Genomic DNA, 25,808 nt, shown 5'->3' on the forward strand with positions numbered 1-25,808 from the left:
AGTGGACTTACTTAGTTTAAGGTAGAACATTGCAGTGGAGAGGTCTATCAAATGTTTGCATGTATTTGTCTCATTCTGCAGCAGAACTCATACTATCTTGTATGATGACTGGTTGAGTTTTATATGATTGAGATGCTTGGACTATTATGGAAAATTAATTTTTCTCATTTATTTGTAGTAATCTTCTTAAATACTACAAAATACTGAGATGATTAAAGTGGAAAGAGATCTGCCATAGCTTAAATCAAGCTTAAATTTCTTCTTCTAGTCTGCAATGCAGTTATAAAATAGGGCTTCATTGTGGGATGAAATTAATTAGTACATGTAAAACAGGAAGTGCATGATATAGCAAACAGTCAATAAGTTTTAGCTATTGGGGCTCCTGGGGGCGGGCTCGGTCATTTGGGCATCTCTTTTTTTTTTTTTTTTTTAAAGATTTTATTTATTTATTCGACAGAGNAGAGACAGCCAGCGAGAGAGGGAACACAAGCAGGGGGAGTGGGAGAGGAAGAAGCAGGCTCATAGCAGAAGAGCCTGATGTGGGGCTCGATCCCATAACGCCGGGATCACGCCCTGAGCTGAAGGCAGACGCTTAACCGCTGTGCCACCCAGGCGCCCCTGGGCATCTGACTCTTGATTTCCGCTTGGTTTGGGGTCTCAGGGTCGTGAGATCGAGCCCTGCATCAGCATGGAGTTTGNGACAGAGATAGAGACAGCCAGCGAGAGAGGGAACACAAGCAGGGGGAGTGGGAGAGGAAGAAGCAGGCTCATAGCAGAGGAGCCTGATGTGGGGCTCGATCCCATAACGCCGGGATCACGCCCTGAGCTGAAGGCAGACGCTTAACCGCTGTGCCACCCAGGCGCCCCTGGGCATCTGACTCTTGATTTCCGCTTGGTTTGGGGTCTCAGGGTCGTGAGATCGAGCCCTGCATCAGCATGGAGTTTGCTTGTACTTCTCCCTCCCCTTGCTTGCGTGCTTTCTCTCTCTCCCTTTTTCCTCTCTCTCAAATAAGTAAATAAAAATAAGAAAAAATAAAAAAATAAGTGTTAGCTGTTATAATTTATTTTCATTATTATTTTCACCACTAGAATTAGAATTGTGGATATAGTGGTGAGAAAGTAGCTATAGGCAATTTCCTTTTGTCATTAATGTCTAAATTGTATTTGGCTAGTCGATACAAAATTCTTCTTTGTTTTTATTTGTTAATTTGTTCAAGTATCTGTTTCTCTTTTACATTTATGTAAATATTGAAATACCATATGACCTGTATTAGGGAAGATTTTCTTTTTTTTTTTTTTTTTTTTTTTTAAAGATTTTTTATTTATTTATTCGACAGAGAGAGAGACAGCCAGCGAGAGAGGGAACACAAGCAGGGGGAGTGGGAGAGGAAGAAGCAGGCTCATAGCAGAAGAGCCTGATGTGGGGGCTCGATCCCATAACGCCGGGATCACGCCCTGAGCTGAAGGCAGACGCTTAACCGCTGTGCCACCCAGGCGCCCCTAGGGAAGATTTTCTTGTTCAATTTTTAAAATAGAATTTAACTTGGTTAAAATTATTGTAAGGTGTGTGTTTTTACTTGTATTTCTTTTAAATGAATGAGTATAATTTTTTTTTTCGTTTTTTTCAGAGAATCCTTGATACGAACTGCATTCCAGTGTCTTCAGTTGGTCGTGACAGATTTTCTACCAACAATGCCTTGCACGTGCCTGCAGATTGTTGTAGATGTTGCAGGTAGCTTTGGACTTCATAACCAAGAACTTAATATTAGTTTGACTTCAATAGGTTTATTGGTAAGTATTATTGCCTTTCTGGTGATCATATAATTTAGAAATCACTGGTATGCTGTTAAGAATGAATGCTAAGAGAAAAGGCTTTTGGCTTTAGAGGGGTTGTTTAAATGACTTTTAATTACTGAACTTCTATTTTGCATGAAGGGTTAAATGACATAATTTAAGAATTACTTCATTAATAACAGACTATTTGGAATAATTTTGATATATCGAGCTGAAATTTAGCCTTAAAAGGTTTGTCATGAGAGGATTTAGTAAACAGGTAATAGTACATACAAGGAAAGTATTCAGTTGACACTAGTGTAAAGATTAACTGACTTTTAATATTGTTTCAGTAGCAACATTTCCATATACTACTTATTTAGTAAATAAAGCTCCAATAAAAAGGTTTACTGTATACACAGGGCTTTGCTATATACACAGTCCTATAGTTTATCAGCACTGCTTTATTAGCAATTAGAAGGCAATATGTTAATGGAAGAGCTTTGACTATGGAAACAGATATACTTGTATTTTAATTCTGTGTGCCTCTTGTTCTGTAATTATTGACGTCATGAGCCTTATTTTACTCATCTTGAATGTAGAAGTAAAATCTATTATACGATATTAATATTACATAAGTAAACAGATAGAAAGCTGTTCCCAATAGAAATGTATTCAAAGGCAATTATTTAGATTCTTTTAAATGTTTATTATAAACCAGAAGTTTTTAAAGTCAAATATTCCTTACAAGCTGGAAAAATTACTATTAAAAATGTAATTATAGGAAAGAAAATAAGCATGTGTCTAGAATTGCTCCCAAAGAGTAGTTAATTCAGTGTTGATTAAATTACTGCTAGGTGTCACCTCCTTTATGTTTATGTTCATAGGATTCTCTGCATTTTTATCATTGGCATAATTCTCATTAATTCATACACCACATACTGTGGCTGAGAATGAAGGCAAAAGATATGTTTGGATATAGTAATTACTCTTATAAAATTACAAAATATCATTAAATGATAAGGAATTGTTAACAATTTTTTGGTGTCATAATGGTATCATGGTTATTTTTTTAAAGCCTTTAGTGGAAATTATAAAATTTAGTCACGACATAAATATGACAGAATGTTAACAATTGGTTTTCTGTATGTCAATATATTGATACATTTCCCCTGTTTTTCTGTATGTTCTTGAAATGTTTCATAATAAAAGTCTTTGAAAATATTTATGTTAGCTCATGATTGTTTCCTCAAATTCTCCTGAAATCAGATGGAGGCATGTGACAGAGATGTTTTTTAATCTGTTCTACTAGAAAAGGAATTACTGAAGTGGCTTTTAAAAGTTTGATTCTGAAAGGTAGAGCAGCCGTGTGTTGCGTATTTATTTATGTGTTTAAAATAAAATACGTGAGTGAAATGGCATTTTTCTACTTTGCTTTTTAGTGGAATATTTCAGATTATTTTTTCCAAAGAGGGGAAACTATTGAAAAAGAATTAAATAAAGAAGAGGCAGCACAGCAAAAACAGGCAGAAGAGAAAGGAGTTGTTTTAAACCGGCCTTTCCATCCTGCACCACCGTTTGATTGCTTGTGGTTGTGTCTTTATGCAAAATTGGGTGAACTATGTGTGGACCCCCGTCCTGCTGTGAGGAAGAGTGCAGGACAAACTCTGTTTTCAACAATTGGTGCCCATGGAACTTTATTACAGCACTCGACGTGGCACACTGTTATTTGGAAGGTACTGTAGATTAGCTTGAGTTGCTAGCTTTCGAGACAAATTTTTAAATTTTTCAGTTAATATTGTTCCTATTAATTTTTAAAGAAGAATTTACATGCATTTGTGCTTTTGATAAAGCAGAATGTTAGTTTTGTCATACTTTAAATTGTACCTCACACAGAATAAATTACATATTGAAAGCCTGTTCTCTCTTCTTCTGTCTTCATCCCTTATTATCTCTTTCTGACTTCTGCCTTTGCCTTTTGCTTTTTTCTTCCTGTTTCCCCAAAACCACATAATTCAAATGTAATCAGCTAAGAATTTTATAAATAAAAGAATATCAATAATAGTGAAATTTACTTGCAGGATCACCAAATAGAAGTAACCTCTAATTGGTAAATTCTATATGTTTTTTCATTAAATACACAGTTTCACTTCTTCTTTTTCTTCTTTGTTTTTTTAATATTTTATTTTTAAGTAATCTCTCCACCCAACGTGGGGCTTGAACTCATAATCCTGAGACCAAAAGTCACATGCTCTACTGACTGAGCCAGCCAGGTGTGCCCCTTTCTTTTTCTTTTTCACCCTCTTTTTAAAAACTTTCTTACGGTGCACCTGGGTGGCTCAGTTGGGCATCCGACTCTTGGATTTAGGCTCAGGTCATGATCTCACGGTTGTGAGATCAGGCCCCGCATCAGGGGCTCTGTACTCAGTGTGGAGTTTGCTTGGATCTCTCTCTTCCTCTCCCTTTGCCCCTCCCCAGGCTTGTGTGCAGGGGCGCTCTCTCTCTCTCTCAAAATAAATATTTTTTAAGAACTTTAAGAACTTTTTACAAAGCCAACAGCTTATTAGTGAGCATCCCCTCTTTGCTAAAAGCTTTCCTTTTTGTTCCATCTATTCTATTTAAATAAAAATCTTTGTATCATTCACTGCTTTTGTGAATTTATGAGATCAGTAAGTTTGACAATAGGCTGCATAGTAAATCTTAATTGTATTTAACAGTTTGTCTTCAATTTAATAAAAATATTCCACAGTGTCTTCTTAAAAAATTAATAATGTATATCCACTAATAAAAATAATTAAAATCCCTTCTTCCTGTGTGTTGTTTCAGCTCCATCCACTGGCTCCACCTCTTCAGATCACTAGCATGCTTAAGCCTCCCTTACTATTTTAAAAAACAAACTGATATTTTCTCTGATTCCTATTTTCCTCTAAACAGCTTAATTGTTAATCTTACTGCCTAATTGTCAGTGATTTTTTTTTCCTTCCTCACCTCCCCTGCATTCTCTTTTTTTTTTTTTTTTTTTAAAGATTTTATTTATTTATTTGACAGAGATAGAGACAGCCAGCGAGAGAGGGAACACAAGCAGGGGGAGTGGGAGAGGAAGAAGCAGGCTCATAGCGGAGGAGCCTGATATGGGGCTCGATCCCACAACGCCGGGATCACGCCCTGAGCCGAAGGCAGACTCCTAACCGCTGTGCCACCCAGGCGCCCCTCCCCTGCATTCTCTTGACCCTTTAATATGATTTCCAGATTATTCTACTTAAGAGTCTCTTAAACCTTAAGGTAACAGAATCACCTAGACGACTTGTTCAAGCACAGATTCCTGAGCCACCAGCTCCTGCCTCCCAGAATTTCTGATTTTTCTGAGCCCCCTGGTTTGGGGTCTGATAATTTGCATGTCTATGAGTTTCCCACGTGATGCTAATGCTATTGGTTCTGAATCCATATTTTGAGAACCACAGAAATTGTTCATAGGCTACAGGTGGTCTTCTGATTGCCAAGGTTTTCACCCTAAATTCAGTTCTATTTCTACTCATTTTTATTTTTTTGTAGCATTTAATACCGTTGATTATTTTCTCCTTGAAATTTATCTTCCCTCGGATTCTGTTTCACAGAATGCTTCTGCTTGTCTTTCCAGTTTTTTAAAATTTTTTTCTTCAGTTCCTTCCCCTGAATCTACTCTTCAAATGTAAACATTCTCCAAGTCCCAAATACTTCTTCAGATGCTCTATTGATACCCCAGCTCAACAAGTCTTAGAAAATATTCTATCCAAAAATATTCTATCCAGTTAAAAATTTTTTTCATATTCTGGGACGTCTGGGTGGCTCAGTGGGTTAAGCATCTGCCTTCAGCTGAGGTTATGATCCCAGGGTCCTGGGAGTGAGTCCCGCATCCGGCTCCTTGCTCATCAGGGAGCCTGCTTCTCCCTCTGCCTGCCGTCCCCTCTGCTTGTGTGCACACTCTCTCTCTCTCTCTGACAAATAAATAAAATCTTTAAAAAAACTTTCTTTTCATATTCCATGACTTTAAGGATAATATATCTCTACTGTTAAATTTTTCTTTTTTTTTTTTTATAATTCTTTTTTTTTTTTTTTTTAAGATTTTATTTATTTATTCGACAGAGATAGAGACAGCTAGCGAGAGAGGGAACACAAGCAGGGGGAGTGGGAGAGGAAGAAGCAGGCTCATAGCAGAAGAGCCTGATGTGGGGCTCGAACCCATAACGCCGGGATCACGCCCTGAGCCGAAGGCAGAAGCCCAACCGCTGTGCCACCCAGGCGCCCCTCTACTGTTAAATTTTTCTAATATACAAGATTGATCTGTCAGGTATAATTTCTTGTTGATAGTTTCTAACTGCTATGCTATTACTTAAGCTATGTTATTTTTATGTGCATTTTTATAAATATTCAGGTTCTCTTTCATCTGCTGGACCGAGTTCGGGAGTCTTCTACCACTGCAGACAAAGAAAAGATTGAGTCTGGAGGTGGCAATATTCTCATTCACCATTCAAGGGACACAGCAGAGAAACAGTGGGCAGAGACATGGGTTTTAACATTGGCCGGTGTAGCAAGAATCTTCAACACTAGAAGATATTTATTGCAACCTTTAGGTATATATACATTTTTCCCCCCGGTTATATAAGTAATTCATGTTAAAGGAAATTTGGAAAATACAGAAGATCTTTAAAAAATTTATGTATGGTGCTACTGCTCAAGTATAATCAGTCTTAACTGCCAGTCTTTATGTGTGGTGTGTGGATGACGTTTTCATTCATTTCATTGAGAAAATATGTAATGTACCTCATATGGACTAGCTTCTAGGGGATCCAGGGATGAGTAAAATACACAGCATCCTTGTTGTCATGGGCCTGAGGGAATAACTAATTACATAAATGCAAAATTGCTACAGTGATAAATGTTACAAAAGAGTGGTGCTTTGTAAGCTTATAATACGTAATTGACCCAGCCTATGAGATCCAGGTAGGCTTCCCTAAGAAAGCAGTATTTTACCTGAGATCTGAAGGGGGAGTAGTAGTTCATCAGGCAACGGTAAGACAAAATGTGAAGAGTTTTACAGGCAGAGAGAACGTGTACTTGTCAATAGTACTGAGATTAAGAAACCCAGTGTAGATTGTACCTTCAATTCTGATGGTAGTGATGGTGGTGGTAGAAAAAAATTAACAGAAATGCTTTTTTATACAATTATGAGCATGCTATACATATTCTTGCATTTTTACAAGTTATTATTTTACATTTAGCTTTTTGTTCCTGTTTATGTTAAAACGTAAGCATACTTATTCTTTCCATCAGCATTTTTATATAGTATTCTTCATGTTCATTTTTTTCTTTTTTTTTCCAGAAATAATCTATAGTGTCTGATCCATTTTGCACTCCTAGAGCTTACTATATAATATATATGTAAAAATCCTAGTTTTTAATTTTCACATAAAATTTACATGAAATGTACCAGTCTTAACTGTACATTTGCTGAGTTTTGACAAAATAAGTATCATTTTTAATACTTCCATGATAGTTACTTTATTTTAAAAGCTAAAACCTACTAGATAAAGATCTAATTTTTTAAAAATGAAGACATAAGGCAGTTTATGTAGCTTCGATAATTTTTTATAATTTGAAGATTAGAGAATGTGTTTTATTATCTTAGGATAATGTTCATATTTTTAATATAACCATGTACAATGTATAATTATATCTAGTCTTTTAGAAAGAGGACTTTTTCCTAGACATAGAGTTATATTAATAGAGGAATTGCAGGGTTTTTCCCCTTATGGTATGAAATATTCTGAGATTAAGTCACCATTCTGGTTGCTAAATGTAATGTTTCATCTGACTTCTGAACTGGGATGGCAACAGACAGAAGTGTTTTGTTTAGCTGTTTTGATAGTTTTTAAATGTAATATGTCAAAACTCTTTGAACAGTTTATTAAAAATCTGTGTTTTCAATTGTGTGTAAATTATACCTCAATTTTAATAAAAAAAAAAGAGTGTAGAGGAAGAGACATATAACTGGCCAGGTATTATTTTTTTGTCCTATAAAGGCAGAGTAGCACTTACTGTTTCATACCAGGATGACTTCCAGCTTTCCTAAACTGAATGCTTCCTCAGGCATATGGGTTTATCTCTTCTTTAAAAATTTAGTCATTTATAGCCTTTGGGAAGTGACTTTAAACCTTATTATTTAAGTATTTCATAGCCAACGTATGTCATTCTGCTTTGGAAAATATCAGTTCTTCTGATTTGGTGTTATTTAAATGCAAGTATGTGGGGTACCTGGGTGGCTCAGTCGGTTAAGCATCTGCTTTCGGTTCAGGTCATGATCCCGGGGTCCTGGGATTGAGCCCCTCGTTGGGCACCCTGCTCAGCAGGGAGTCTGCTTTTCCCTCTCCCTCCCCCCTGCTTGTGCTCTTGCTTGATCTCCCTCTCTTTCTCTTAAATGAATACATAAAAAAATCTTAAAAAAAGTAAGTGCAAGTATATGTGGGTAATAATCCATGGTATTAAAGTTGTTAGGCTAGATTGCTGGAGGAACGAGGTCATTTTTGCTGGGCTTCATAGAAACAAACTACATGTTGCTATAAAGAGCTTCAGTATAAATGTGCTTAATTGGTCATAGGAATAGAACAAGAGATTGGATTGATCAGTGGAAACCAACAACTACCATTTAGCCCATGCTCTGCTGATGGTGGGTCAGCAGACTCAGTTTCACATGAGAGGGACAAATTTAGACTCATTCTAAAAAGGCAGTCTGTTTTTTATGGTACGGTTTCTTCTGGTGACTCCTTGTAATTGGGGAAAAATGTTTAAGAAAATTCTACAACAACAACAACAAAAAAGAAGGAAAATTCTGCAAATATAAATTATGTAAATATGAAAACCAAGGTGTAAAGGTAAGATTTTATGAGTATAGCATAGTTTATTTTAAACATTTAGACCTATAAAAAAACACACATTTATTCAGTTATAATTTGTAACTTTTCCCATATTTTTAAGAATGAGAACATCTTAAGATCTTATTAATGAAGATAGATGGATAGATCAGCGTTGTTACCAAAGAGCTTTTGTTTTTACCCTCTTAAGTTTTTATTCTGTTCTCCTTAGGCAGAAATACCAGGAAATAGTGTAAACATATGTACATACATTTATAGAGTTCTGTTTTTAGAACCAAAATATTGATATATTCATTATCCTCTTCTTGGTGTCCTTTGTTCTATATTTGAAAAAAATTTTTTACTGGAGTTTTGGGTTTCATTGATTTTAATTCACATTGTTTGTATCTTAATACCTAAGCAAATTTTCCTAGTTGTATAGGAATTTAAGTAGAAAAATAAAGCAAACATTCTGAAGTGTGCAGTAGTAAGAAAAATCTTGATTACTTTGATAGATTTTGTTTTTCTCTTCCTAATATAGGAGATTTTTCAAGAGCATGGGATGTTCTTCTTGACCATGTACAGTCAGCAGCACTCAGCAAAAACAATGAAGTATCTCTGGCTGCACTGAAAAGCTTCCAGGAAATTTTACAGATTGTGTCCCCCGTCAGAGACTCAGATAAGCCCGAGACACCACCTGTAGTTAATGTACCTGTGCCTGTCCTTATAGGGTCCATATCAGGCCCTGGCCTGAGCAGACCATTTGTAAGAACAGATTCTATTGGAGAGAGACTTGGAAGATGCAATAGCTCTGAGGCACCTGTAGTTACTGATGAGCTTGAAGATTTGAATCTCTGGTGGGCTGCATGGAATACCTGGTATAGAATTGGATCTGAAAGCACTAAGCCTCCTACTACTTTTGACAAACTGACTTTCATTCCCAGCCAGCCTTTCCTTACAGCTTTAATTCAGATATTTCCGGCTCTCTACCAACACATAAAAACTGGTTTCAACATGGATGACTTGCAAAAGCTGGGAGTCATACTGCACAGTGCTGTGTCAGTCCCGATAAGCTCAGATGCATCCCCTTTCATTCTTCCATCTTATACTGAAGCAGTTTTGACAAGTTTACAGGAAGCTGTGCTTACAGCTTTAGATGTTCTTCAAAAGGTAATAGAATTTCAGTGTCTATCAAAACAATAATGCATGTGGTTTGCTGGAAGTGTTTTAGTTTGCTGTATATTTTCTGAGATAAATTCTGGATCATCAAGATTGTTGTATATGTATACTTTGTGTAAATTCAAGATTGTAAGCATCCAGTTATTTTAAAAACATACGGTTTTCTGATGTATTTGAGAAGGTGATTCAGGTTTGTTTTGAGTGTTTTTCAGAAACTGTCTATATCTTCTTGTTTTCTTTCACCAGCATTTTTGGTTTGATCTTGCAGCTCTTCACAAGAGGATATACTTTTCTGAATAACAACTTTAGTGAAGTACTTCTGTAATTAGAAAATTAATAAACTATGGGATCATTAATATATATTTTCATTGTATGTAAATTTAGCTCTGGAACTGTTAGTAGCCTATATTTTAAAAAAAGAAGTAAGAATAAATTTATGAAGTATTTTCCTCACAGAAATTTTAAAAAGATATATCTTACCTGTTGTGTTTTGTTACTGCAAAAAGTTATTAAGGTAGGCATTGGGTATTATATAAGACTGATGAATCACTGATCTCTCCCTCTGAAACTGATTAATTATATGTTAATTAATTGAATTTAAATAAAAAATTAAAAACTGAATAGGAAAAAAATTAAAAAATTAAAAATAAACAGACCTAAGCATCACTGAGTAAATCCCAGTTAGCAGGCAAACCCAGATCAAAATCAAAGAATTCTTTAAACTGTCAAGATAATTGTTAGCACAATTCACAACAAACAAAATGCTAAACAGAAGAGTGCCAGCTGAGGAGCCAGCAATGCCAACAAAGTTGCTATGACATTCTAACAAAATTAAAATGGAACTAGATTCTGATTACACATGTGTTAATCAGATTTGTGTACCTCAATTCATGTTTTCTAATTAACTGCATTATATCCAGCTGGAATGATGAAAACTTCCACAGTAAAAGTAGTGGTTTCTGTTACACCATAATACCTCTTCACTGGCTCTGGAGGAAGTCCAGCTGAGCAGTAATTCCTTGATCTCTTTAACCCTAGTTACATTGTGTAGAGAAACAAATTGTGTAGAAACTTAAAATTTAAGAGAATCTGACATTTAAAAAACTTCATTGTAGGGATATCAGCTTTCAACAATTGAAATCAAAATAGCTATTTTTATTTTCAGTAGAGAAATTAAACTAGCCTGTCAGTACCTACTTTTCCCCCCCTTGATTGACCATACACATAGGTTCCTTATGGAGTGGCCTGGAAGAAATTGAAAAATTATTCTGTCAGAAAAGCAAAGCAAAGCACAGGCCTTATGGGATGTCTTTAATCTAGAACGGTCATTCAGATGTTTGATTCAGCTTTTTATAAACAAAGATGAAACAATGAACCTCCAAAATTCTTTTCAATAAAAAGAGTACATAATTTTATTTTTAAAAGTTCTGCTTTAGCAATGACAGAACAAATAGAATCATTTATTCCAGCTACTAGGAGTTTGTTCTGAGCTTTTCACTGGCTTTGAAAACAATATATACATACCTTCAATCTGAAACTTAGGAAACTGTTGCTGTTTATTTATATCAGTTGATACCATTTTGCGTTACTAATTTTCACTCTAGCTATTCGTTATTACTTTTGTGATTATCTAAATGATATTTCATAGTACTTGAATATGAGTCAAACATGGTATCTTTAATATTTGCTAAGAGAAAAAATTAGCATATTTCATTTTCAGTAGAAGTGTTTCTGTATTTTCTCCCACAGGTGTCAAGAAAATTTTTTCACAGTAAAATTTACTTACTTTGGGACTTTATCCTTAAATTAATAAGCTATCCAAAAAAACACATTTTATTGATTAAAGATCATTTCCTTCATAAAACCTCATTTTTGATTCCACGTTTACCCTTATGTAGTTTAGGGCTTCAGGGTCACAGTTTTCTCTTGGTTTTTAAATCACTGGTTCCCACCAAATTGACCTAGTTATGTATGCTAATTGATTTTTTTTTTTGGCCAAGATATTTTGGCATGTGTGGGACCTGAGAATTTAGTTACCTGTTTTTCCTAAGTTCTGAGATCGGGAGACTGCATCTGTCTTATTTATTCCTAAACCTCCTAAAGTCAGATGGCTGGATACTGTATCTGCCTCCATCATCAAGGCTGCTCTAGAGTAGTACTCCAGGAACACCGTCACATTGTGTGTGAATGGTGCCCTTGGAGTTGTGCGGTGAAGCCCTGCCTGCTACTCAATGGGGCAAGTTTTGGAATCTCTTGATATAACAGCTTGTTAATCTGTAAAATGAAAATAATAGATCCACAGCTTTTTTCTCATTAAATGGGATTTGTGAGGCATTTACTGCCTAGCACAGTTAAACATTCAGTAAATGTTAGCTAGTACTGTCTTCATCAAGTTCCCTGTCAAAGGTCTTAGTATATCGGGGGAGAGGGCAAAAAAAAGTCTTAGTATATGTAGGTGCTGAAGGAATTATGTTGAAGGACTTAAAAAGAGAAACCTTGAACCATGCGAGGTTGGATGTCCATTTTCTGTTCTTGTTTTCACATGTAGTTTTCAAACTGTAATAATAAGAAATGTCCAGATTGCTGACTGATTCTTAACTTTTGGACTAAAATCTGTTATCAGTTCATACTATAGTTTTTTCTGATATACAAACTTAAGAATACTGAAGAAAAACCAATAATATCTTTTTCTTAGACAGGGTTTCTTTTAAAAAAATGTCAGTTCCATATTACGCATTTTAAGATCCTAGAATTGCTTATTAAGTCAACTATAACACTACCGTATGTTTTCTTTTTATAAAGGACCACTGAAACTCAAAGTGTATAGTCACAGTCATTATTTGGTGCTAAGATATTTCCAGAGAAATTGTAATACTTAGTTTTCTAAGGTAACCACACAGGCTTTTTCTCTTTTTTAGTCATTGAAAATTAAGAATCCACTTGGTATAATTATTTCTTTTCCACAGTAATTACTGCTTCTTTACTTCTAAGAGTTAAGACTCAGCAAGAGGTTAATAAAGAAGAAAGTGAAACTTAACAGAAGCAGTCAGTAGAGTGAATTTTTTTAGGCATTCAAGTTCTCTATTTACTATTACTGAGAAAAATAACCAAATATTGAGAGATAGTATTAGATATCTTTACTTTTTTTACATTGTAGTTACAAGATGATCTGACTTAGGTATGGCAGCATTTTGCTTATCCACTTTATATTTCAAAACTCTTTAAAACTTAAGTTGTAACTAAGTGGTTACATCTTCTCTCAGGGAAAATAAAATTAATATATTATCTGACAGGTTAAAAAAGCCATGGATTGCAGAAAAACATAAGTGTGTGCATCTTTTTAAAAAAATTCCTTAAAATTTTGAAATGCTTTCAATTTTGATTTAGTACGTTGAGGGTACCTCAAGTGCAGAATGACCATGCTTTTTGTTTTGTAAAGCACAAATTTATTTTAGACATTACATAAATAATATCATTAAATATTTTTCCCACAGAGAAAAAGAAACACTAAAATATGTAAAAGGACAAGGGGAGAAAACACACTCGTGGCTAGGAAAAAATGAAAATATTAAGATTTATTTTAAGTACTTTCAACATACCTGAAGTAATTAAAATCTGCAGTGTCAGGATATGCATTTTACTCTTTGTTTTATCAAATTGTTTATAGCAATAGGTTTAGTTTCTATTAATTTTTAAAAATTTTCTTACTGCAAATCAAGTCTGTATATTCAGGTACGTTAGACATTAAATATGCACTGCCCTGTTAAAAAGGGCAGTTATTTTAGAAACAGACTTTCATACATGACTTATTTTCCCAACTATAATACACATGATTATTTGTTAAAGTCAGAAGACTAAGCATAGTGCAGAAATCAGCTGTCATTTCAATGAACTGATACTATCACTTAAATAGAAGTCAGTATCAGTCAATATCATCTGGGTCAGTGAAGCATTCTTTATGGTCTAATGGCTGTATTATTGAACAAATGATCCGATCGTGGAACCTCAGGACTGCCTGGGACTCCTCTCCAAGTGCTTGTCCTTTTTCTAGTCTGTTAAGTAGTAAATCACACTTTCCATTAAAAAGCATTTTTTAGCTGATTAACACATTTAGCTTATACTTTATTCAATAATAGTTTAAAATAGCTATGTCCTTCAGGGCTTATAAAAGATTGTATAATACTTATATAAAATAGGACAGTTTTTAAGATTCTTTGGTTAAATACATATACAGTGAAGAACTTAACTAGAGTTCAGGTTATACATTCTGTTTGTTCATATTTTGCTTTTATAGGCCATCTGTGTGGGGCCAGAAAACATGCAGATAATGTATCCAGCTATATTTGATCAGTTACTGGCATTTGTGGAATTTTCCTGTAAACCTCCACAGTATGGACAGCTGGAAACAAAGCACATTGCAAATGCAAAATATAATCAGGTGATTTACTTTAAATTGTATTTTCTCTGTAAGATTTCATGGCTTATAAACAGTTCCACTTAAGATGGACTTTGAGTATCTCAGAAACTTTTCATTCACAAATTAACTTTCATATGTCTGTTAACAGTTCAAGCTGAAAAGAAACACTATTTGAACAACCTTTTCTGTGTTCCTTTTTTTTCTTTTTTATGGCTTTCCTTTCCCAAGTAGTTCTCTAGCAAGTTTGGCCTTTCATGTTACATTTTTCTTCAAAGTTCCTTTCTTGACTGCCCCATCCCATTACAAAATGGCTTCTAAATCCCTAAGCCTAATCTTGTCTAAAATAAATACCTGCAATGCAAAATGAAGAAATCTGTGTGTACTAAAGAAGTTGTCTGCTGCTGGTGTGAAATTTAGTTGGATTTTACCTAAAAGATTTTTATAGCCATAGTTGGCAAATTTTGGCTTAGGGGAAAAGTAAATTTCTGAATGCATGCACAGGCTGATTTTTGTTCATTCAACATTAAATTATAATTTTACGTGGTCCGAAAAGTAGTTTTAAAATGTGTATTAACTTTTCTCATTCTATTTGTCTTGCAACACAATGGAATCACAATAGATCCAACTATTTGCACCGGTGAGTTAAATTTCCTAAAATTGTCCTAACCTATTGGCAACAGATAAAATACATCTTTCCCATTTTTTGATAGAATGCTATCTGTGCTTTTTCTGATAGTTTTAATTTTTGCCTGGCTGAAAATTGTTCTTTCATGAAGTACATATCTGTTTGAAAACTTTGCATGTAATATAATCTGACCTAAAACCAAGGACTGAACTTTAAGACAACGAAGGTTTCTCTTTGAAAACAATATAATTTAATTTAATCTCATTTATTTTTAACTCCATGTGAAAATATTACTTTTTAGGCGGAATGGGTAGCCTTGAATTATGTACCATTTGCTGAAAGGTCTTTAGAAGTAGTTGTGGATTTATACCAAAAAACAGCCTGTCACAAAGCAGTCGTGAATGAGAAAGTACTCCAGAATATTATTAAGGTATCTTTTTCTTTTTAATTTCTATTCTTTGATGATAACAGTATTACTGAAATTACTCTTTAGGTAATAATATATTATCATATATTGAGATAAATGGAAAATATTTATATTATTATTTATAGGGAATTTTCTCCAACATTCATGGATAGTATTTAGGAAAGCCATTCCCAGTATGAAAAGTTTTTTTTTAATGAAAAATATTTTAAAGTAAGTATGAATTAGATTTTTTACAATTCTTAAATTATGCCACAAGTCAATGAAGAATCCTTTCTTAGGACCGTACTTCCCATACTTCAAGGTCAATGAGCATTTAGCGGGAAAATTCACAGCACATCAGTTTAACTGATCCTATGTATTTTTAAGTCCATTCTCTAGTGTATGGACAACCATTTTTAAAACTCATCTCTTGTTGATTGTGTCTGATTCCTCCAAAGTTCATTTCTTGTTTTTTCCTTTGTTTTGAAGGGCAAAACTGAACCTTTCCTTCTATTTACTGAACAAATATAGGCCAATATGAACTGTCTTCTCTCAAGGAAGAGCCTTTCTCGGTTCCAAAGCCCATCCTTCTCTTTGTTTCCCTCCTTTTCTCTTTCCCTCTTTCTTTGTCGGTGATTCTTTCTTTCGTTTTCCTTTTAGCCTTGTAAACCGTTATCTTGGAACAATGATTAAGCCCTTTATTTAAGAACTTTCTCTCACTTTACTTCCTACTCAAATGGCCATCCTCTTTCAACTTTCCTTTTTTTCCAAATTCCTTTACTTTAAACAGCTTGTGTCCTTCACCTAGCCGCCGCTCACTCTCAACCCACTTCATGCAGGCTTACTTTCATTCTGTGCTTCAGAAATGACTTAAAGTTTAGAAGATCAAATCTTTAAATCCGGTGTCCTTTCTAATTATCTTCCCTATTATATGGTATTGCCCTTGCCTTCTTTAAACTCTTTCTTCCCTTGACTTTTGTTGTACTCTTTCTACTCCCCATTCACCCCATCACAACTGTTCTCGCTCATTTATTGAGAATAGTTTTTAAGCACCTCTGTTGCCAGGTACTAACTTAATAGTAGGGGTTAAAAATGAATAAGATAATTCTTACTTTTAATAATTCAATAAAGGGAATATAGATAGGCAAACAAAAATAATAATATAGTATGTTAAGTCCTAAGTGAAGACCACACAGTGGATTCAGAGAGACCTGCCTTAGAATAGTGCCTTGCTCTTTACTTGCTGCTGTATGATTTTAGGTAAATGAACCTGTCAGAGTATTACTCATCTGTAAAAGAAGGTTAATACCAATACCACTTACATGTCTGAACTATGACCGTAGGAGTTCATTCTGAATCACCAAATTAGTTCTTTAATGGTTTATAGGAACCTACCTCAAAAGCTGACCGGTTAAAAAGTAAGTCTCAACATGGTAGTCACTATACATAACTCAGATGCTTTACTCCTGTATTCCCAAGGGTTAAAGAATAAACGGTCTTTTTAATTAACAGTTTACTGAAATACCTTGGAAATGGAAAAAGGGTACATTAAAATGTTGGAGTAGAATATAAAATTCAAAGAATTTTAGAGAGAAAACATAAGACTTCAAAGTATTGGTGCTTTAGGTTATGTTTACCTAACCAATAATGAAAAAAGCAAGGTATTGATCTCTCTTAGATGGGAGAACCCCATCAGTCAAATTATTTTCTGCTAGGAAAACTATGGCAAAATGTTCTAATTCCATAACAGCAAGTTGAGAGAGGCTACAAAATTTAAGTTTACTACTCCTATCTTAACCTTTCAGTTAACATCCTTTTATTTTATGATGAGAAACTGAAGTTCAAAAGGTTGTTACTTATTCAAGGCCATTGTTTATAAAATGGAGACAGAATATCTTTCTAGGCAGTATATTTGAGGACTGTGTCTGAAAATTGATCTTTCTAGAAAATAACATCCTTTTAAAAGTGGAAATACCTATGCTATTATTCTTTTCTGCTTTAGTTTTTTTTAAGTAATTAAAGTTGTGTGTATATATTTTAATTAATACATATCTTAAACTGTCTTTATTTTCACAGACACTTAGGGTTCCTCTCAGTTTGAAATATTCCTGCCCTTCTGAAAGCACATGGAAATTAGCAGTATCTTCTCTCCTCAGAGTTCTTTCTATTGGGCTACCTGTTGCCCGGCAGCATGCGTCTTCTGGAAAATTTGACAGTATGTGGCCAGAACTAGCCAATACTTTTGAAGACTTTCTCTTTACTAAAAGGTCAGCTCATTCAGTTTTACAATTGTAAGACAATCTCTCAAAAAGTATATAATACCTGCAATTGATCTAAAAACAGTATTTCTCATTTCATTAACAAAGTAATTATTAAGATTGCTCCATTGTATACAAAGCACAACTGATTAAACATTTATCCACTAAGTACATTATCTGTGAGCAAATGGAGATTTTTGCTTTTCACAGTGTTTTTAGTTTTAAGGCAGGAATCTATAAAACTATATGGATGCATCATAATTAAGGTTTTAACTCAGTGAAGCTAAGAAGATCTGTTTTATAAATCTGCTGCCCATTTGATATTGCAAAAGGAAAACAATTTCAGAAAATCAGTATTTTACCAGAATAATATGATTAGTGGCCAGCTCTTCAAGATGTTAGGTTTGGCAAAGAAGAGTGGAATTTTCACTATGTGATATCCACCTGAGAGCTTATGTTTATGGATCCCCTTTTGACCCCTCACTGAGTGAGAGTAGGATAATTAGAACACACACTAAATTTTCTGAAGGAGGAATCTTCTGTGGGTTAACTTAAATTTTGCTGTGTGAAAGCATATCTGGTATTTCAAAATTGAAAGTAATGACATCCTAATTGCTGTTTCCACAAATGGTCAGATTTTGTTTTACTTTCTTTTGTTATTTATCATCTCTAGAAATCTTATAGATACCAATGCAAGTGTACTCTTTGTATTTGCAAAAAATTAATAGGGACTCACAAAGCATATTCAAACAAATTATGTTTTTATCTTTAACCCTGAAAATTTGAGTTCCTCTGTGGACTCCATTGCCTAAAATCACTATGTTAATCTGTATGAATTAGATAGGTTTAGAAATTTACACTTTTCTTTTTCTTTCCCAGTTATCTGTTTGTATATGCAGATTTTAGATTGGGTTTTTTTGGCAATGAGTAAAAGTTCTTTAAGAATTTCTTTTCCTGGGGCACCTCAGTTGGTTAAGTGTCTGCCTTTGGCTGAGGTCATGATCCCAGAGTCCAGTGATTGAGCCCTGCATCAAGCTCCCTGCTAAGTGGGGAGTCTGCTTCTCCCTCTGCCCTATACCCCGCTTGTGCTCTTCTCTCTCTCTCTCTCTCTCTTGCTTTCTCTCACTTTCTCTTGAATAAATAAAATCTTAAAAAGAAAAAAGAATTTCTTTACTATGGCTGAGTCTTCCACCATCTTACTTATTCTCAACTTTCTTGTTGAATATTCTTATTTTATTAAATTCAGTTTTATAAAATCATTTTTGTGTGTTTGTTGCAGGAAAGTAGAAAATGAAATCAAAGTCCTAATAATAGATACTGTACATCTTATCTCATTTTGTGTTAATGCAACTGTACTATAATTTCATTGCAGTCTTTTGTCCAGCCATGGCCCTACTTACATTAAAGATTTGACTATACTGGGTATGTTGAAAAATCACATTGCTTAAGAAGCAGCCAGTATAGTGCACTGACTGAGGAGCTGGGCCACCTGGATTCAAATCCCAACAGTTACTTTGTAACTGAGATGTTTTCATCTATTAAGTAGGAATGATAATGCTACCTAACTCAAGGGTTATGAGGGTTAAGTCACTTAAAATAAGTGACTGCATAGAGTATTATGTCACTTACTTTATTTTTATTTTTTTAGAGGGAGTAGGTCCAGGGGTGGCAGAGGGAGAGGGCGAGAGAGAATTTAAGCAGGCTCCATGCCCAGTGTGAAGCCCAGCACGGGGTTCTTTCTAACGGTCCTGAGATCATGACTTGAGCCGAAATCAAGAATTGGATGCTTAACTGACTTAGCCACCCAGGCACCCGAGTATTAAGTCACTTAAAATAAGCGACTGCTTAGAGTACTACCTGGCACATGAGTGCTTTTAAAATGCTTGCTACCACTTTTATTATCCTCATTGTTATTTCTTTTCTTTAAGAGAAAGTGATGTTATCTGTATCCTTTCCCATGAATCGGCCATATTTTAAACCAGAATTTTAAAGACCCAAATTCTAAATTACTGGGAGTAGAAATTTACTTGTAAATTTGGAATTGCTTATAATGGCTAGAAAATAATAAAGGTACTAAATTCTGCTGTCAGTAACACAGAATCAGCATTCTAAGTTGTGATTATTCTAGTTACAGATTTTTAAGCCTTCTGCTACCCTATTTTGAGAATCAGGAGACCCATGACCTACTTTGGATTGTGCCACCTACTTTCTGTTGACCTTGAAATGGTTGTTTCCCTTCAGTAGACATCATTTTTTTCTTAATTATAAGATGAAATGAATTGATTAGTTGTAAAAGTCCACTAGTTTATATATTTTGACTTAAGTTTTTCATCAGTGTGAAACAGCTAATATGAATAAAACCAGTTTTAGATTTTATTTCATAGTCCAAAAATATTTTAAGGCTCAGATTGAAAGCTTTCATTGGTTAGTTAAAAATGCAGTGCTCACGAAGAGAACTTAAAAATGATGCATATTTTTAGTTTCATGAGAAGGCTTTGTTTTTTGTTTTTCAAATGATTACTTTGGAAATCACAAAATTTTATTTTATGTCACATATATACTTGTTCTATAACTGAAGTCCATCACTAGTATTTGAACAGTAAGGTGGTGTTTCAGAATGTTGCTTGGAGTAACAAGACTTAGGTTTTTAGATAATACTAATATTTGAGTATATTTAATGTTGGAACGTTTATAAATCCTTTAACTTAATTAATATATACTGTAAGACTGTGAATAATCATGCCTTTCTCTGATATTTCTTAGCTTTTTTTTTTTTTTTTTTGGTCTTAAGCTATTTTGTCAAGGCAGTATAATAACAAAGAAATACAAATAAAACCAAAATTAGCTAGAAGAAAACAAAGGCTTTGGACATTATTGAGGACTGTGATAGTAAATACTTTAAATGAGAGGAAGAAAAAACATGATTAAAGATGAAAAACATAAATACTGTGATCTGGTAGACCCTTCAGGTTTATTAGGAATTCAGTCATCCTTAGAGTACTGAAACATGGTATTTATCCTGTAGAATACACTTGGGCTAGTGAGAATTCATACAATTAATGGTCAGTGGACCTTAAATTTAAAATCACTAAGTAGTACTCAAAAGAAATCAGGTGAAACATATTCACACAGAAACTTGTTCACTAATGTTCATAGCAGTATTTTTTCATAATAGCTAAAAAATAAAAACACTCCTAATGTTTATCACCTGTTGAGTGGATAAATTAAATGTGGTATGTCTATAGAATGGAATATTCAGCCATTAAAGGGATAAAATACTGATGCATGCATGCTACAATATAGATGAATCATGAAGATGTTACGCTAAGTGAAAGAAACCAGACACAAAAGGCCATATATTGTCTGATCTCATTTATATAGTATCTGCACAATAGGCAAATGCATAGAGACAAAGTAGATTAATGGCCACGGGTGGGAGGAGGAGACAATGAGGAGTGACTGCTGAAAGTACAGAATGTCTTTCACGAGTGATGAAAATATTCTAGAATTAGAAGTGGCACAACTTTGTGAATATACTAAAAAACTCTGAATTATATACTTTAAAAGGTGATTTTATGGTATATGAAATTGTATCTCAATACATTTTTTAAATGTACCATGCAGAGAGAACTGACAGAAAATACAAATAATACTTTAAGTCAGCTTGAAGGCTCTTTTTTTCAAATAAAGATTTGTAAAAAATAATTTTAAAAAAATCATTAACTTACTAACCTAGTCTTAGAGAATTAAGGATCTTACATGGCCCATTTCTACCTGCAATATTGACAGTCTCTGTCAGTAGTTACTGTGCAATCTCATAGGGTAATACAAATAAAGCTCTTAGTACATTGGTCGGCTCTGTAATTTTAGCTGTTATTATTGTAATAATCATTAACATCTGATTCTCAGCTGTTTTTAAGTAGTTCATTCAGTGTTTCATAAGTTTAAGACTCTTATTAAGAGTCACACGGTTTAGAATTTACCATGGTTCTCTCAGAATGTTGATTTCTACTGATAGTGCTGGAACAATTTTCTGCTTTTTTTTTCCAGATGTTCTCTCTTTTATTGTAAAGATCTTTAATATATTGTGTTTATTACAAATTAGTGATTAATGGGCAGTCTCTGAGTGAGTAGTTCAGCAGATAACCAAGACATTCTTAAGTCAGTGGCAATATAAGTGAATTCAGGTATCATCACAGTGGTAATTTTTGTTGTTACTGCAGGTGATAGTAATATCCTCACTTGTTATTGTTTTTTCATTCATTAGTACTGAAAGGAATTTAGTTTTACAGATTTTATTTAGGTCAAGATTGGACCAAGGAATTTAGTTTTACAGATTTTATTTAGGTCAAGATTGGACCAAGATTTTATTTAGGTCAAGATTGGACCATTTTTGTGGCTAGAAGTTCACGCTTGTAATTAGTGTAGTAACTTATACTAATAACTTTAATTAAAATACTGTTCTTTTAAATAAATGGTAATCTCCAACCTGGATGAGAAAATACTTTTTGTTGTTTGAATACTATTTATTTTCAGGGGATATTTTACCTTTTTTTTTTAATTTTTAATTTTTTTTTTTTAAGGATTTTATTTATTTGACAGAGACACAGCAAGAGAGGGAACACAAGCAGGGGGAGTGGGAGAGGGTGAAGCAGGTTTCCCACTGAGCAGGGAGCCAGATGCGGGGCTTGATCCCAGGACCCTGGGATCATGACCTGAGGTGAAGGCAGACGCTTAACCACTGAGCCACCCAGGCGCACCTTACCTTTTAAAAATCAAGTATTTTATTTGTTTATTTTATTTTATTTTTTTTTTAGCATACCTCCAGATAATCTCTCTATTCAGGAATTTCAAAGAAATGAAAGTATTGATGTTGAGGTGAGGAAACTATTTAAAACATTTTCCCATAACCATTTGTGCAAACCAAGTAGTAGAAATGTTGAAACTATAAAATTGCCAAAAGAAAAAGTAAAGTAATAGATTTAAGATTGAACCTAAAAGCAGTAAAACTCTCACAAAGATTAAAGGTTAGTTTTGAAAGCACTGACATGATTTCCTTATATTTGTTAGCTTTGTGTCTAAATAATTGTGTCCATTTAATAATTTTAAAAAGCAGTTGATTCAGTAAAGTCTTTTGGTTATTGAGCATGTATTTGAGAGTTTGCTCTATAGTTTGGCAAACCACGTGTTTGTGGTTCAAACTAACAATAAGTTGTTTAGATTTTTTTTTTTTAAAGTAGGCTCTATGCCCAACGTGGGGCTTGACCTCGTGACGCTGAAAGTGTTGTGTAGTCTTCCGACTGAGCCAGCCAGGCGCCCTAGATTTTTGTTTTTAACCAGCTGTAGGAAGAGCCTCTAGAACTCTGGAGGCACATAATGAGTGTTTTTTAAAGGATATATGTTTTTGATTGTAAATGGAGTTTAGAGAAGTAGTTTTTTGGTTATGGGGTTTTTGTTGGGGGAGGTGTTTTGATGATTTTCCTTTAAGTGGGTAAAGGATCTTTTAAGTAAATCAAATAAATAAACTACTTTAAAGTGTAAATGAAAAGTATATGCATCATATACATATAAAATACTGCCTTTTGTCCATTAGTGTTTTGAAACTCCTGTAAATTTTTCTTCAAAGGGTGAAATAATATATTATTTCAAAGGGTGAAATAATATATTAGAAATGAGCTGTTTAGCAAAAATGAATATAACTTTACTTTCTCTTTTGGCTTGTTGTTTATGGTTATAAAAATGTGATTTAACTTTTATTCTTAATTCTGTTTTGTATATTCTAACATGGCTTTGCTTCATATAAGATCAACATTTATTAAAATGGTTGCATGGTAAACAGTTTATAGTATTGACTATTTTGTAGTTTATTATTATTAAAAAAATAAAATAAATTTATTATTATTATTACTAAGACAGATGAAGGAAATAGTGTACTCATCCTGTATGTTAACATTAAAATATTTATGTACTTTATTAAGGAAGATTCTTTAATTGATTTTCTTTTAAAATAAAATTTAGATTTTACTCTGGAAATTGTCATTTGAGTTGGTCTTTTTCAAGGAAAAAAATGCATTTGAGTTTGCCTCTTTTGTTTTAGGTAGTTCAGCTTATCAGCACTGAGATACTACCTTATGCCAATTTTATTCCTAAGGAATTTGTCGGTCAGATAATGACTATGCTTAATAAGGGCTCAATACACTCTCAGTCATCTTCATTTACAGGTATGTTATTTTAATGATTTATTAAAAATGGTAGTATTGAAGTACTTTGAAAGAAGCTGATTATAGAAATGTTTAGTCCTGTGATTGTAGTAAAATGTAAACTGGAGAATAGTAAGGTAAATTTTAAGAATGTGATAGAACATTAAGTTTTATGAGGGGAAAATGTGAATATTCTGTGAATTATGTGTTATGAATTAAATTGCAGAGCACTTAGGAAATCTGCCTAAGTCACTGTTGGCTAACACAAGTTAACAGTTTTGTGAAGTCATGGATTATTAGGAAGTAATGAGTATATATTCTGCCACCTAGCAGTTGGCTGACTTCTTTGAGTCTTAGTTTTGTCATCTGTGAAATGAAGATATTAATATCAATTGCTCGGAGTTATAAATTACAGTTAGTCAATTAAAACAAATATATGCCTTAACATTTGTTAATGGAACTAAATTTAGTAAATGCTTACTTATATGCAGGGTATTATGCTAGAATGTTACCACTTTCCTCACAACATTTTTAGGAGGATAGTTCCCACCATATTGCAGAGGGGAAATGGGTTTAGAAAGGTTGGAAAAATTATCCGTAATCTAAAGGCTGGAAGCCAAATTCATCCTTAAAAAGAACTCCATGCTACTTTTCATTTTATCACGCTACCTTATTAGGAGGTAATACTTAAATTGCTTTTTGCTATTTCTCTTTTTCTAAACCTGTTCTCAATTGTTAAATGTAATTGTGTGGTATCATAACATGATTTTTGTCTGAGATGATTAAAAAATTATAAATTTGTGCCATGCATGTCCTTAAGCCCCAGAATTTACCAGAGCCATGACTAACTTCTGCTAAACTGTGCTGAACACTTTAAAGAGCATGTAAATGTGCACAGTTTGGCCACTAGGTGTCTCTCATACTGCTTACTTCACAAACTACAGTTCTTTTTCCCAGCCCAGATAAGTGATTAAAGTGATCTGATAAAGTGCAGATTTAATGAACATGAAAATCTCAGGAAAAACTTAAATCCTACTTATATTAATACAGTCAACTTTTTATTAAGAGTATATAAAAATTTCTAGATACACTTTTATAAAAACATCTTACAAACAATATTTATAATCAAATGTAAATATTTTAAGCTAAATAAGGACTACTGAGTTGCCATGTATACTTTTTCAAGCAGTTTCTGATACCTCTTGCCATTTATAGTATTAAATATACCAAGACAAGGAAGGTACGTGGACACTCTTCCAGTGGCTTTGCCATAGGACACAGACATCTCCGTTTGAACTCGGAGGGCTTTTTTAAACATACATAAAGAAATCCTTCTGTGCTAAACTGGACCAACCTATAAAGACTTAGGTTCCAGTGATCATTTTGGTCCACCACTCTTAAGTATGACCTGATAGCCAAAGCTTTCAGGGAAAATTTCCAACACGAAAGAGAAAAACCAAAACAAATGAAGAGGGAGTAAAAGAAACTCAGAGGAAATGTAAATTCAGGGCCACAGAAACATTCTGCCCCCAAAAAGCATAATTATAATTAGGATGTTCAAAGAGATAAAAGATTTTACATCCCTGAAACAGAAAATGCTATTAAGAAGGCTCAATCAGTACAAGAGCGAGCTCATAGAAACTAAAAATGTGAGTACTGAAATAACAAGTCCAGTGAAGGGTTGCAAAAAAATATAAGGAAATAACCCCGAAAGCAGAGAAAGACAAAAAAGTGGGCAATATGAGAAGAAAGAAAGAGAATGAAGTCTAACATCTGACAATAGGTGTTCCAGAAAGAGGAAATATAGAGTAAAGCTAAAAGAGGAAATTATCAAAGACATAAACTGAAGAAATCAGTCTCCAGATTAAAAATGGTCACTCGGTAACCAGAACAATGAGAGAAGAAAGATCCACAGGAGATCCACAAATTTCATGTTGTCATGAAATTTCATAGTACTTGGGCTATAGAGAAGATTCTGTAAGATTTCAGAAAGAAAAGAAAAAAGGCCAACACAAAAGAATTTTGTCAAGATGATACTAGACTTCTCAGTAGCAGGATTGGAT

The 25,808-nt window shown here is 33.9% G+C and overlaps 1 protein-coding gene across 10 annotated transcripts in view; it reads left to right on the top strand.

Moving 5' to 3' along the window:
* Positions 1 to 25,808, top strand: part of MON2 (MON2 homolog, regulator of endosome-to-Golgi trafficking) — a 95,831-nt gene that overhangs the window by 57,890 nt on the left and 12,133 nt on the right. For 3 of the 10 annotated variants that reach the window (XM_002919596.4, XM_034644290.1, XM_019800053.2), the window contains 10 exons: positions 1,629 to 1,791; positions 3,216 to 3,509; positions 6,185 to 6,383; positions 9,202 to 9,830; positions 14,134 to 14,277; positions 14,876 to 14,893; positions 15,183 to 15,311; positions 17,364 to 17,554; positions 22,363 to 22,423; positions 23,643 to 23,766. In XM_002919596.4, coding sequence (XP_002919642.1) covers positions 1,629 to 1,791; positions 3,216 to 3,509; positions 6,185 to 6,383; positions 9,202 to 9,830; positions 14,134 to 14,277; positions 14,876 to 14,893; positions 15,183 to 15,311; positions 17,364 to 17,554; positions 22,363 to 22,423; positions 23,643 to 23,766 — 1,952 coding nt within the window. Of the gene's footprint in view, positions 1 to 1,628; positions 1,792 to 3,215; positions 3,510 to 6,184; positions 6,384 to 9,201; positions 9,831 to 14,133; positions 14,278 to 14,875; positions 14,894 to 15,182; positions 15,312 to 16,547; positions 16,706 to 17,363; positions 17,555 to 22,362; positions 22,424 to 23,642; positions 23,767 to 25,808 lie in introns of those variants that run through there. The other 7 variants (XR_004620960.1, XR_004620961.1, XR_004620959.1 and 4 more) reach the window with 7 other exon arrangements.

The sequence above is a fragment of the Ailuropoda melanoleuca genome, chromosome 15, assembly GCF_002007445.2.
Source record: "Ailuropoda melanoleuca isolate Jingjing chromosome 15, ASM200744v2, whole genome shotgun sequence".
NCBI classification, from domain to species: domain Eukaryota; kingdom Metazoa; phylum Chordata; class Mammalia; order Carnivora; family Ursidae; genus Ailuropoda; species Ailuropoda melanoleuca.